Below are 14,038 nucleotides of genomic sequence, written 5' to 3' on the forward strand. Positions count from 1 at the left end.
GGGGGGGGGGGGGGGGGGGGGGGGCGGGGGGGGGGGGGGGCGGGCTGCATTCAGGGGTAGGGGGGTGCTGGGAACAGCCGGGCTCTGGCGGGGAGGGTAAAGGGAAGAGCCGGAAGCAGGGGGTGTGTGCTGGGAACAGCCGAACTGGCTCATACTATCTCCGCGCGGCGGTAGGGGGGGCGCTGCACTTCCTTCCAGCCCTCCCCTGTCACATGGTTCCGCCCGCTGCTCCCCAACGCAGAGTGAACGTACGGGCGGCTGCGGCGGCTCCGGAACCATTCGCTCCCCTCCCCCGCCAGCCTCTTAGGTGAGCCTCCCCCCGGCCCAGGGGAATGGTACCGCCCGCATGCATAGGGGGGCTCAGCGTGGATCTAACCATTATACCCACAGGAGGGTAGGGGAAGGGGAACCAGACCCCTTTCTCTCCCTCCCCCCCAATGGTCCTACCCATTCTACATGGAGGGGCTCGAGGGGTGGGCCAAACCATTGTCCCCATGGGGGGATGGATAAACCCCCTTCCGGGGGATCCTCAAGGGGCGGACCAAACCATTATGCTTCAAGGGGGGTGTTATGAGTGGCTCAGACCCCTTCCCCATACGCTAGCCTGGGAACTGAATTTGACCCCGCCCCGCATGAACCTGAGAAGTACGGATCAGTCAATATACGCCGGCTCCCCTCCCAAACGATCGGGAACGATCGGCTCCCCTCCCAAAGGAATGGTATCTTCCACTCTGCATGGGGGGGGTCTGGACCAACCATTATCCCACGTAAGGGGGTATGATGTAGCTGAGAAACGTACCTGTTACAGCCACCTTGAAAATGGTACCGTCCGTGGGTGTGCTGAGTGGATTCAACCATTATCTTCGGGCATGGGTAGAACGGACCCAACCATAGGAGGTAAAAAAACGCTATCCCCCATCCCAGGGAATGGTATTATCCACCCTGCATAGGACTTGAGGGTGTAGACCTTACCATTGTCCCACATGGGGGGAGGTTATAAAGGGCCAACTCCCCCGCCCCCAGCAATGGTACTGCATCCCCCGAGGTCCATGGGGGTCAGGGCAGAACCATTATCAGAGCGGGGGGGGGGTGCTGCCCCTGACCTGTTGGCTTTGCCTCCTAGGAGCTTCCAGAACCATGAGTGACGGGGACAAGAACCCGGCGAGCACCCCCACGCCGCTGGCCGACGTGCAGGGGGACGGGCGCTGGCTGGCGCTGGTGAGGGGGTGGGGTGGGGACCCTGCACAGACACCCCCTGCCCCGCCCCATGGGAACTCTGCACACACACCCCCGCCCTGCCCTGCCCCACGGGGACCCTCGCCCTGCCCCGCCCCACGGGAACTCCACACAGACACCCCCCGCCCCACGGGGACCCCTGCCCTGCCCTGCCCCACGGGAATGCCGCACAGACACCCCCTGCCCTGCCCCATGGGGACCCCCTGCCCTGCAGGGATCCCACCCTGCCCCATGGGAAGGCTGCACAAACAGCCCCTGCACCGCCCCACGGACACCCCCTTCCCCACAGGGACCCTGCACGGACACCCCCACTCCATGGACACCCCCACCCTGCCCTGCCCCACAGGGATATTAACGATCTGGAGGATGGGATGGATTGCACTCTCAGCAAGTTTGCAGATGACACTAAACTGGGAGGAGTGGTAGATACACTGGAGGGTAGGGATAGGATACAGAGGGACCTAGACAAATAAGAGGTTTGGGCCAAAAGGAATCTGATGAGGTTCAACAAGGACAAGTGCAGAGTCCTGCACTTAGGACGGAAGAATCCCATGCACTGCTACAGACTAGGGACCGAATGGCTAGGCAGCAGTTCTGCAGAAAAGGACCTAGGGGTCACAGTGGACGAGAAGCTGGATATGAGTCAACAGTGTGCTCTTGTTGCCAAGAAGGCTAACGGCATTTTGGGCTGTATAAGTAGGGGCATTGCCAGCAGATCGAGGAACGTGATCATTCCCCTCTATTCGACATTGGTGAGGCCTCACCTGGAGTACTGTGTCCAGTTTTGGGCCCCACACTACAAGAAGGATGTGGAAACATTTGAAAGAGTCCAGCGGAGGGCAACAAAAATGATTAGGGGTCTGGAGCACATGACTTATGAGGAGAGGCTGAGGGAACTGGGATTGTTTAGTCTCCAGAAGAGAAGAATGAGGGGGGATTTGATAGCAGCCTTCAACTACCTGAAGGGGGGTTCCAAAGAGGATGGAGCTCAGCTGTTCTCAGTGGTGGCAGATGACAGAAGAAGGAGCAATGGTCTCAAGTTGCAGTGGGGGAGGTCTAGGTTGGATATTAGGAAACACTATTTCACTAGGAGGGTGGTGAAGCACTGGAATGGGTTACCTAGGGAGGTGGTGGAATCTCCTTCCTTAGAGGTTTTTAAGGCCCGTCTTGACAAAGCCCTGGCTGGGATGATTTAGTTGGGATTGGTCCTGCTTTGAGCAGGGGGTTGGACTAGATACCTCCTGATACCTCTTCCAAGCCTGAGATTCTATGATTCTACGACGCTGCATGGACACCCCCTGCCCCGCCCCACCCTGCCCCACGGGGAGCGCCACACGGCCCTACCCTGCCCCACCTCCCAGGGGCTGCATTGGTGGTGGGTGGGGGTCCCCGTGCAACTGGCCCCCTAAACCCCACCCCACAGGGGCCACGGCCCAGCACTGGGCTTGTCAGCCTGTGAGGGAGTCTCTGCCGGACACAGGCTCTGGGGCCCGGCTGCCCCCCGGCTCTGCCTGACCCCATCTGCCCCCCCAGCACCATCGCTTCATCGCGGACAGCAAAGACAAGGAGCCCGAGGTCGTGTTCATCGGGGACGCCCTGGTGCAGCTGCTCCAGCAGTTTGAGGTGAGCCCCCCGCTCGCCCTGGCCCTGCCCCGGCAGGCTGGGGGTGCCATACAGGGACCACGGCCCCCGGCGCTGACTCTCTGTCCCCTCAGATCTGGCGCGAGCTCTTCTCCCCACTGCACGCGCTCAACTTCGGCCTGGGGGGCGACGGGACGCAGCACGTGCTCTGGAGGCTGCAGCAAGGCGAGATGCAGCACATCCGGCCCAAGGTGCGAGATCCGTGCTGGGGGGGGGGGACAGGGCGCTGCGGGGGGGCGGGACAGGGCGCTGGGGCCAAGGTGAATGGCGGGGGGAGCAGGGGCACTGATGAGGTGCGAGGGGAATGGGGCACTGATGAGGTGCGAGGGGAATGGGGCACTGATGGGGCAGAGGAATGGGATGTGGGGGGCAGGGGGCACTGAGGGGGCAGAGGAATGGGATGTGGGGGGCAGGGGGCACTGAGGGGGGGCAGTTGGCAGGTGAGTGGGATGTGGGGGGCAGGAAATGCTGATGGGGGCAGTTGGCAGGTGAATGGGATATGGGGGGCAGGAGATGCTGATGGGGGCAGTTGGCAGGTGAATGGGATGTGGGGGGCAGGAAATGCTGATGGGGGCAGTTGGCAGGTGAATGGGATGTGGGGGGCGGGGAGCTGACAGAGGCCGAGGGAAGAGGAGGCTGGTCTGGGGACTCCCTAGGGGGCAGCCACTGTCCCCCCCGTCACACCTGGCCTCCCTGCAGATCGTGGTCGTCTGGGTGGGCACGAATAACCACGGGCACACGGCCGAGCAGGTGGCGGGCGGCATCGAGGCCATTGTCCGGCTCCTGCAGCAGCAGCAGCCGCAGGCACGCGTGGTGGTGCTGGTGAGTACAAGGCACAGTGTGTGTGTGTGGGGGGGGGAGACGCCGGGGCCCCTCCACCAGACCTGACGGCGCCACGTCTCCCCCCAGGGCCTGCTGCCCCGCGGCCAGGGCCCCAACCCGCTGCGGGAGCGGAACCGGCGGGTGAACGAGCTGCTGGAGGCCCGGCTGCCGCGGCTGCCCAACGCCTGCTTCCTGGACGCCGACCCCGGCTTCGTGCACTCGGACGGCGCCATCAGCCACCACGACATGTACGACTACCTGCACCTCAGCCGGCACGGCTACGCCCGCCTGTGCCCGCGGCTGCACGCCCTGCTGCTGCACCTGCTGGGGGAGGGCCAGGGGGCCGGGCCCTGAGCCGCCGCCGGGGAGTGCCACGGGGCCAGGCCCTGAGCAGTCACCACCCACTCCCCTCCCCCCCACACACACACTATGCAGGGCTGTGACCCACCACCATCCACATCCACACCCGGCTCCCTGCCCCCTGCACCACCACAACCATCCCACTTGGCCATGCGACTGCCCAGGGCCCCTTGCACCCACGTGGGCATTAAACACTGATTTGCCATCTGCGGGCTGGAGGCTGATTCTTTGCCCGGGTCTGGGGCAGGTCTGTGTCCCGTGGGATGGGGTGGGTCTGGGGGAAGTGACATGGACCCGAGATGTGGGGTCAAGAGGTCCCACACGCAGGGCAGGGGGAGCAGCCAGGGGTGGGCTGCCATCACCAGGGTCCCAGGGAGCAGCAGACTGGTGGAGGTGGGGGCAGGCCCCTGGGAGGGGTGACAGAGCAGTTCCAGCGCTGGGGGGCAGAGACCACAGATGAGGGGATGTGGGCCTGAGCCCTGCGAGGCCCCGGCTACGTCAGGGGCCAGCTCCCCCAGAGCGGGGCGACCAGTTGGGCCAAGCCAGAGCCCCTGAGGGGACTGGGGTGGGGGGGCGGAGCCTGGATTTATCCCTGGCCCCCTAGGCAGCTGGAGGGTTGGGGGAGGAGCCCAACATGGCTGTGGGGGTGTCGGGGCAGAGCCCAGCATGACGGGGGAGGGAGGTAATTGAGGGGGAGAGTCCAGCCCTGTCCCCACCCCCAGCACAGCAGGGGGTGGAGCCTGGCACAGTCCCCACCCCCAGCACAGCAGGGGGCGGAGCCTGGCACAGTCCCCACCCCCAGCACACCTGGGGGCGGAGCCTGGCAGGCAGAGGCTGACACAAGCCAGGAGAGCATCAGGTCTCAAAATATTTAACATTATTAAAAGTCGTCACTTTCCAGGTGTCCATGTCCCCCCTGCAGTCCCCATGGCGACAGGGGCGGGGCCAGTAGCCTGCAATGGGCGGGTCTGGGTGCCACCATGGGCATGGGGGGAGCCACTGGCATCATAGCAGAGCAGACCATACCATCCCAGTGNACCATGGGCATGGGGGGAGCCACTGGCATCATAGCAGAGCAGACCATCCCACCCCCGGGGGGGAGGCGCTGGGACCCATGGCGGAGCAGACCATCCTAGCTGTGGGGGGCAGGCGCTGGTGCCCATGGCGGAGCAGACCATCCTGGCTGGGGGGCGGGCAGGCGCTGGTGCCCATGGCGGAGCAGACCATCCTTGCAGTAGGGCGCTGCAGTCCATGGCGGAGTGGACCATCCCGGGGGAGCCAGTCAGGGGTGTAGCAGGAAGGCGGGCGAAGCTCCCAGAATGCTTTGCTTCCAGCCGTGCCGCTCAAGGCCCTTCATCTGCTGCTGCCTGCGGGGCCCCCCGGGGGAGACGTCTGGCTATTGTCCCAGCTGGTGCTGCCACCAGCCTCTGCCCCTGGGTCCGAGTCCTGGGGGGGCACAGGCTCCGGGGGCTGCCCCTCCGCGGCACCGCCACTGCCCGGGCCCCCTGGCTCGGGCGTGCTGGGGGCCTGTTCTGTGGGGGTGGCCGCCTGCATGATCTTCTGCCGCACCTCGCGGATCTTCAGCTGCAGGCAGACCTTGGTGGGGAAGATGTCGGAGTAGCGGGCCTGGAACGCAGCCGTGGCCTGGGCTGCGGGAGACGAGACACCACGTCAGCGACACGGGGCCGGTTCTGCGGGGACCCCTCGCCGGCGCCAGGACATGGCCCCTGTGGGGTGGGGGGGCAGTTCCATGGGGACCCCTCGCCGGCGCCAGGACATGGCCCCTGTGGGGTGGGGTGGGGTTCCACGGGGATGCGGCCCCTGTGGGGTGGGGGGGCGGTTCCGTGGGGACCCCTCGCCGGTGCCGGGGGTGGACAGGGTGTGGCCGCACAGCAGTTTGGGACAGGACACGAAGGAGACGCCTGCATCCCCCAACGCTGGGCTACAGAATCACGGGGGCTGGGACTAGGCGGGACATGGGGTCCTGCCCCACTCCTGGACTCAACACACCGGGGAGCCCACAACTGTCCCTACATTACACCAAGAGGTACCCCATGGCACCTTCTACGGAGCCCCTCGCCCCGCTCTACAGTGCCCCCTGCAGAGCCCCTCGCCCCGCCCCACAGTGCTCCCTACGGAGCCCCTCACCCCGCTCCCCGCCCCACAGTGCCCCCTACGGAGCCCCTCACCCCGCTCCCCGGTGCCCCCTACGGAGCCCCTCACCCTGCTCCCCGGTGCCCCTGGCACAGCGCCCCCTAGCGACGTGCTGGCAGCGGCCCCGGCGGCACTGACCCGAGGGGAAGAAGCCGTGGTCCTGGAAGAGCTGCATGACCAGCGCCCGCCTCTGGTCCAGGGTCCGGCGCAGCGACGAATACGGGACCTTCTCGTACTCCAACTCCCCCAGCACGTCCTCCGCCTCCGCGCCTGGGGGGAGGGGCCGTGAGACTCCGCCTCCGCGCCTGCCGCCCCCGCCCCTGTGTGAGCCCCGCCCCTTCCTCCAGGCCCCGCCCCTGTGTGAGCCCCGCCCCATCCTCCAGGCCCCGCCCCAGAGTGAGCCCCACCCCTTCCTCCAGGCCCCGCCCCATCCCCATCCCATCATTCCAGCTTGGCCCCCTGGCTGGGCCCCGCCCCCAGGCCTCACCCGTCTTGTCGAAGGTGAAGATGTCGCCCTCGCACTTGGCGCTCTTGGGTGTGTTGGGCTCCGAGCTGCAGCTCGAGCGGCGCCGCATCTTCCGCTTGGGTGAGATGGGGTCCTCGGTGGAGGAGTCCAGGTCTGGGGGAGGACAAAGGGTTAATGAGCCCCCCATCCCCTCCTGCATGGGGCCTCTGCCCCCCTGAGCCTGCCGGTGCCCCTCACTCCAAACTCACAGCCCCCCAGCTCTGCTGGTGCCCCTCACTCCCGACTCGCAGCCCCCCCGCTCTCCGGTGCCCCTCACTCTCAACCCGCAGCCTCCTAGCTCCACCGGTGCCCTTCACTCCCGACCCGCAGCCCCCCAGCTGTGCTGGTGCCCCTCACTTCCGACTACCGTCCCCTGTCCTCCAGTGCCCCTCACTCCCGACCCACAGCCCCATCCCCAGGTGCCCCTCACTCCCGACTGCAGCCCCCTGTCCCCCAGGTGCCCCTCACTCCCGACCGCAGCCCCCGCGCACCGGTGGAGTTCTTGCGTTTCTTGCGGTAGCTGCCCAGGATGGCGCGGGGCGAGGTGGCCAGCGACTGCAGTGTGGGCGAGGGCAGAACCTCCTCGGGCTTGAACTCGGGCAGCTCCGCGAATCGCTCCTCGAAATCCACCTCGGACAGAACCCTGCTGGGGGAGGGGCAGGGCGCGTCATGCACCGGCTCTCCCGGACGCCGGGGTCCCCCTCCCCCCAGCCTGACCCAGGAGCGAGGGCCCTGAGCAGCGCCCCGGCCGTGACCCCCAATCCCCCCGTCACTCACTTGTCCACCGAGTCGAAGGTTTTCTTCAGCGGGGGAGGCCGGACCTTCACCTTCTTGCCGCCCGCCCCCTCCTTGCGCTCCGGGCCCTCGGGCGCACCGGGGGTGGGGCCTGCCCCCCTGGACCCCTCCCCAGAGCCAGCGGGGGCAGGGCTGAGCGCAGAGGACGAAGGGCCGGCAGGGGGGGCTGGGGCTTCAGGGCGGCTCTCAGGACCCGGGACCCTCCAGTCGGGAGAGACGGGCCCCCGGGGGGTCTGCGGGGGAGAGAAGCGTTAGCACCAGGGGCAGGAAAGGATTTGGGGAGTGATGGGGGACAGGAGGGGATGGGGGCGGGGGTCACTCACCCTCTCGGGCCCCTTGCCCCCCAGGGAGCAGTGGGTGGCGTGGGGTGTGGGGGTAGGGTGGAAGGATGATGGGGGGGGTCACTCACCGTCTCGGGCCCCTTGCCCCCCAGGGCGGCTCCGGGTGCGCTCGCCGGCTCTCGGGGTGTTCGTTCCTCGCCGGCCCCCGGCACCGCCTCCCGCTGGCTCCAGCCCTCGCCGCTCTCAGCCTCGGGCGCCAGGTGCTGGGAGGGCGCGGGCGAGGGGGGGCGCCCATCCCAGCTCTCCGGGTCTGGAGCTGGCCCGGGCCGGGGGGGCTGGGGCGGTGGGGAGGGGGCAGGCGGCTCCGGGGGCTCCCTGGGGCTCTCCAGCTCCCGGGGGACACGGGGAGGACCCCCGGGCTCCGTCTGCTGCCCCCCCGGAGGCCGGGCAGGGCTGGGTGACGGGGCCATCTCGTAGGAGCCCACGGGGATGCTGGCGATGGCGGCCTTCACCTTCTGGGGGGGCTTCGGCGGGGGACGGGGGGGACGGGCGGGCGCTGGGGGAAAGGCGAGGGGGCCTGTGGGGGGAGAGAGACAGTCATAGGGGACCGGGGGGGCCACAGGGACCCCCCACTCACACCCCGCAGCCCCACCCCCACCCAAAAGCTCGGCTCCAGTTCCATACCCGTGACGGTGGAGCCTACCCCGCCCCCCCAGAATTCTGCCCCCAGCCCATACCCATAAGAATCTGGCCCTGCTCAGCCCCGCCCCTTCCATAGCTCCTCCCCCATTCTGTGGCCATAGGGATTGGGCCCTGCCCAGCCCCACCCCCTGTTCCATAGCCCCGCCCCCATTCTGTGGCCATGGGGGTGGGGCCCCAGCCCCAGCCCCACCCCCACCCCCACCCAGCCCCACCCCATTCATACCCATGGGTCCAGGCCCCAGTGTGCCCTGGCTGCCGGCACTGCTGCCCTTGGGCAGGATGGGGGCCGGGGCGGGGCTGGCCACGCTGTAGACGAGACCGTGGGCGGGTGACGGGGCGGGGCCGGCGCTCGGGGGGCCGGGGTAGATGGCCGTGATCACCGGGCCGCTGCAGGAGGGGGGCAGCTGGGGGCTGGGCAGCGGGGAAACCCCCACCTGCCCCGGGGCCAGCAGGGGGCTCTGCCCTGGGGAGAGAAACGCCAAGGGTGAGACGGACCCGCCCTTGACCCCGTCCGGTGCCATCCGCTCCACCCCCACTCCCCTGCCCCCAACCAGCGCCGTCCCCCCCACCCGCTCCCCTGCCCCATCCCCGCCCCACGCCTCCAACTCTGTCCCTGTCTGGCACCAGCTCCCCGGCTCCAGCCCTGACCCAGCCCGCTGCCACCATCCGCTGCCAGCCCCTGTGCCCCCCAGTGTCCCCAAACCAGCCCCCCACCTGGCACCAGCCCCACGCAGGTCACCCGACCCAGTCCCCGCCCCCCTGTCCTCCCCCCACGTCCCCGACACAGGTATCTGCTCCTCCTTGGTACCAACACCCCAGCGCCAGCCCCGCCAAACACTTGGGGAGAGCAGGGGTCTGGATCGAGTGCATCACCCCCCATTCACAGCCCCCCCCTTACCCGAGAGCAGCGGTTGCACAATGGCCGGCCCGCTGGGCCCGATGGCCGTGAAGCCCAGAGCCATGGGGGCCGGCCCCACAGGGGCCTGCACATAGGTGGCGGCGGGGGCGGCGCCAGGCTGCGAGGGGGAGGCCGAGGTGCCCAGGGTCAGCTGGTGCCCGCCTGTGGACTGCACATAGGTGATCCTGAGCAGAGAGTGGGGAGCGTTACTGGCAGGTGGGGGCGACATGGAGCCCTGCCCCCCCCCACTACCCCGGTGCCTACCTGGTGGAGGAGGGCAGCAGCACCTTCTGGGCCTGGCTGGGGGGTCCCACGAGGGCCGTGGCGGGGCTCAGGGGGGGCGCCAGGGCGGCGCTGTTCGGCGCGGGGGTCAGCGGCGTCAGCTGGATGATCTGGGGGGCAAAGCAGGGGGGTTAGAGGGACCCCCAAGCCACACCCCCCCCCAGCACAGACACGCACTCACCTTGCTGGCGGGCTGGGATCCGTTCTGCAGGGGCACCGGGAAGGGCGGCGCCACCTGGGCCATGGGGCCAGCCCCACCCCCGGGCCGCACCGTCACCTGGGGGGCTGCCACGGGCACTAGCACCTTGCCCTGCACCAGGTGGGCCGAGCCTCCGGGGCCCGGGGCCTGCACCGGAGACGCCGACTGGGCTGGGGGGAGACAGGGGCCGCATCAGGGCGGGGTGGGGGAGAGGGAGCTCCCGTCCCATCCCCCACGCACCAGCCAGCCCCCCGTCCCATCCCCCACCCCTCGAGCCAGCCAGCCCCCCACCCCATCCCCCAAGCACCAGTCAGCCCCCCGTCCCATCCCCCAACGCCCACCCCATCCAGCCCCAGCCACCAATCCCCACCCCACGCACCAGCCAGCCCCCCGCTCCATTCCCCATCCCCCACTCACCAGCCAGCCCCCCGCCCCATCCAGCCACCCGCCCCATTCCCCACCCCACACACCAGCCCCCCGCCCCATCCCCGAGCCAGCCAGCCCCTGGGGCCAGCGCCCCCCACCTTTGGGTGCGGTGGAGACGACGGTGACGGCGGTGCTGGCACTGCCAGGCCCAGGCTGGAGGATGGGCAGGCCGTGGGGCGCGGTGGCGAGCACCTTGCTGCTGGTGGGGGGCAGGGTGAAGTGGATGCTGGCGGCTCCGGCCCCTGGCCCCTTGCCCCCGGCCACCTGCAGCTGCTGGGGCAGGGTGGGCAGGATGTACTGCACCTGGGTGATGCCCCCGGCCTTGCCTGGCGCCCCTGACAGGAGGCCCTGGGGCTGCAGGATGCCCAGGGGGACCGGCCCATTGGGCCCGGCCCCCGGGGGGTTCTGGGTAATGAACTGCACTGAGGGCTGCGGTGGCAGCACAGTCACGGGGGCCGGCCCGGCCGCCGCGCCCCCCGCCTGCCCCACCAGCAGGTTGGTCACCACGTTGCCCGGGGCCGCCGGAGCCTTGCCCATTGGCCCGACCACCAGGTGGGGGGATGGGGCCTGGCTGGCGGGGGGCGGAGGCTTCTTGTCGGCATAGAGCAGGCCGATGCGACCCACGGGCACGGCCTCCGGCTTGGCACCCCCCAGCACGGCCAGGGGCGGCGGGGCCAGCTCCAGGGCTGGGGGGCTGAGCAGGGGCCTGCCCTCACCTGCCCCCCGAGGGAAGGGCTTGCTGGCGATGGGCACGGGGGTGCTGCTGACTGGCTTGACCACGTTGGTGACCACGGTGGAGGCGGTGCGTGCCAGACCCGGCGCCCCGCCGTAGCCGCTGAGCGAGGGGGCTGGCACCAGCACCGTGCCCGCGGACAGGCGCCCCGGCTCCGGCAGCACCAGCGCCTGCAGCACCCCCCCGGGGGAGGAGATGACCGAGGGTCCGGCAGCGCCCGTCTCAGCCCCCCCGGCGCTGTCAGCCCGCTTCCTGCGGTAAGGGGGGGGCGGCTCAGGGCGCTTGGCTGGCAGGGGGCCAGGGGGCCGGGGCCCCCGTGAGTCCTGGGTCTTGAAGGGGCTGAGCGCCAGCGGGAAGGGGCTGTAGGGCTTGGCCAGGGGGGTCTGGTCGGGGCCGTGGGGCAGGTCCAGCTCGGTGGGGGCTGGCAGGCGGCAGGGGGCGAAGGCGCCCGAGGAGGGGGGCAGCGGCGGGGAGCGGATCACTGGGGAGAACAGCTTCCGCCCAAAGCCCTGGGGGCAGAGAGAGACACAGGGGGGAGGTTAGGTACTGCCCCACATAGCTCCCCCCTCCCTGCCCCCCATCAACCCTCGCATAGCCCCACTGCCTCCCCCTGCCCCCCATCTACCCTCACACAGCCCCATTGCCTCTCCCTGCCCCCCATAGCCCTTCCCTGCCCCCATGAAACCCACATAGCTCCCCCTTCCCCCATCAACCCCCCGCCGCCCTCACCTTGCCGTCGGGCTCCTCGCCCGAGGAGGTCTCGCTTTCGCTGTCCGTCACCCGCTCCTTGCACTTCAGGTCAATGTCAGGCGGGTTGAACCCATCGTCCGCTGGGGGGCAGGAGGGGGCAGAGTCAGTGACGCCCGCAAGGCCCCCTCCTCGCTGCCCGGTCCCACCCCCTCCCTGCAGAGCTGTGCCGGGGGGACACAGCTGTGGGGTGTGCAGCCATAAAGCAGGGCCACGGGGGGGGCTAAAGGGGTTCTGGGGGGCAGTGGGGAGTCCGGGGGCTCTGGGCAGGCTCTGACGGGTTCGGGGGGGCTCACCAATGACATCATCGTCCCCCTCCTCCTCGCAGATGACCATGCGCTCCTCGTCGCTCGTCATGTCCTCGCTGGCCACGCGCTGGGAGCGGGCGGCGCGGGGGGCCGGCGGCAGCAGGGGGGGCCGGGGACCCTCACCTGGAGCTGCGAATGGGGACCCCGAGGGGCCCGGCCCCCCATACTGCCCCTTCCCGCCGGGGTAGGGCGACGGGCCGGAACACATCTGCAACAGAGCGGGGAGCGATTGAGGGCTGGGACCTCTGCACCTCCTCCCAGCAGGGCCCCCCAACCCAGACCCTCTTCCCCATCAGGGATCCCATCCCCCCCGCCCCCAGCACGGCCTCCCCACAGGGGACCCAATACACCCGCTCTGCACCCCCCCAGACCCAAATCCACCACGAGCCCCCAGCCCACCCCCCCAAACTCCCAGCCCCCCGGTACCTGCGTGAGCTCCTGCAGCGCCTGGCTGTCCCGCTCCCCGGCGTCCAGCCCATGCACCCCGCTGTGGGAGAAGGCCCGGGGCCGCTGCGCCCCAGCCCCCGGCACATGGCTCAGCCGCTCCCCGGGCGCGTGCCCTGTGCCCCCTGCCTTGCTCTCTGGCCCCGCCAGCGCTGGGATCTCCGAGGAGGCTACGGGGAGAGAAGAGAGAGGCTGAGCGGGCTGTCGGGGGAGCCCCAAGGGGGAGGCGGGGGGAAGAGGAAAGGGGGGGTCTCACCTCCCAGCACGGTGGCCGTGCCCGTCTCTGACATGCTGCGCTCCCGCGCCTCCTTGGGGCCCCCCCCGGGCCCCGGCGCCGAGGGCTTGGCATCCGAGCTGGACTTCTTCCGGTCCTTGTTACACCACTTCCAGTCGGGGTGCGCCTTGAAGTGCGCCTCCTTCACCTACGCACGGACCAGGTTAGGGGGCGCCCCGCTGCCCCCCCGAGCCGCCCGCCCACCGGATCCCCGACTCCCCCGCTCCCCCTGCCTGAGTCACTGGCCCCCGAGCCCCCCACTCACCACCGCCCCCTGGCTGACCTCAATGCTGGGCCCCCGACTCCCTCGTTGACCCCCGCCGCAACATGGCGCCCCCTGCAGCACAGCGCCCCCCGCTGACACCCCCGCCCCGACCTGGTGCCCGCACCTGGAAGGCCAGGTCATGGTACTTCTGCTTCTCCTTGGGCCCCAGCGCGTACCACCACTCGCCCAGGATCTTGCTAACGGTGCGGTTGTCCTGGTTCGGGTGCCGCTGGTGCACCAGAGCCCGGTGCCGCTTGCTGAAGATCATGAAGGCGTTCATGGGTCGCCGGATATGGTCCTTCTCCCGCTGCAAACGAGCAAAGCACCCACAACCAATCACATCTCTCCTATGGGAGACTGGGGGGGGTCGCAGCCAATCATAGCCCTCCCCCACGGAGGGGAGCCTATGGGGGGTCCTCATGGAGTGTTCCATGTATTAAATAAAGGGGGGGGGTGAGTTCTCATGCCACATTCCATTTGGGGGATGGAGGGGGAGTTACCATGGAGCGTTCCAGATGGAGGATGGGGGGGGCGCATGAGGTCTTGTGGTGCGTTCCATGTGGGAATTAAAGGAGGGGTGAATTCTCATGCTGCATTCCACATAGGGGATAATGCACTTGGCCTTGGGGAGGTGCAAGTCTCTCTGGACTGTTCCATGCTCACAGCACTGTGGGGGGAACACTTGTCTCTGTACTATTCCATGCACAGGAATGGGGGGGGAGCAGGTCTCTCTGGGCTGTTCCATGCACACGGCGTGGGGGGGGGGGACTTGTCTCTGTACCATTCCATGCACAGGGATTGGGGGGGGGAGCAGGTCTCTCTGGGCTGTTCCATCCACACGGCGTGGGGGACGACGACACTTGTCTCTGTACCATTCCATGCACAGGGATGGGGGGGGGGAGGTCTCTCTGGGCTGTTCCATCCACACGGCGTGGGGGACGACGACACTTGTCTCTGTACCATTCC

General features: G+C 68.9%; 2 protein-coding genes across 3 annotated transcripts in view; one reads left to right on the plus strand and one right to left on the minus strand.

Moving 5' to 3' along the window:
- Positions 1–154: 154 nt before the first annotated feature.
- On the plus strand, positions 155–4,268 carry PAFAH1B3 (platelet activating factor acetylhydrolase 1b catalytic subunit 3). 2 transcript variants are annotated; one of them, XM_034756910.1, is made up of 6 exons: positions 155–307; positions 1,124–1,218; positions 2,770–2,859; positions 2,952–3,068; positions 3,577–3,699; positions 3,787–4,268. In XM_034756910.1, the coding sequence occupies exons 2-6, from the start codon at positions 1,138–1,140 to the stop codon at positions 4,051–4,053; spliced, it is 678 nt and encodes a 225-aa protein (XP_034612801.1). In that variant the 5' UTR covers positions 155–307; positions 1,124–1,137; the 3' UTR covers positions 4,054–4,268. The 2 variants fall into 2 exon arrangements, with proteins under 2 accessions (XP_034612801.1, XP_034612802.1); XM_034756911.1 differs by lacking the exon at positions 155–307 and adding an exon at positions 619–767.
- Positions 4,269–5,157: 889 nt separating this feature from the next.
- CIC (capicua transcriptional repressor) overlaps positions 5,158–14,038 on the minus strand; it is a gene marked incomplete in the record, with an annotated part of 27,086 nt that continues 18,205 nt past the window's right edge. Inside the window, 16 exon segments of the mRNA XM_034756589.1 lie at positions 5,158–5,708; positions 6,352–6,483; positions 6,701–6,832; positions 7,210–7,361; positions 7,496–7,746; positions 7,923–8,371; positions 8,720–8,959; positions 9,395–9,579; positions 9,659–9,786; positions 9,858–10,045; positions 10,400–11,543; positions 11,764–11,864; positions 12,078–12,297; positions 12,516–12,703; positions 12,790–12,955; positions 13,197–13,379. Coding sequence (XP_034612480.1) covers positions 5,413–5,708; positions 6,352–6,483; positions 6,701–6,832; positions 7,210–7,361; positions 7,496–7,746; positions 7,923–8,371; positions 8,720–8,959; positions 9,395–9,579; positions 9,659–9,786; positions 9,858–10,045; positions 10,400–11,543; positions 11,764–11,864; positions 12,078–12,297; positions 12,516–12,703; positions 12,790–12,955; positions 13,197–13,379 — 4,155 coding nt within the window.

The sequence above is a fragment of the Trachemys scripta genome, chromosome 24, assembly GCF_013100865.1.
Source record: "Trachemys scripta elegans isolate TJP31775 chromosome 24, CAS_Tse_1.0, whole genome shotgun sequence".
Taxonomy (NCBI): Eukaryota; Metazoa; Chordata; order Testudines; family Emydidae; genus Trachemys; species Trachemys scripta.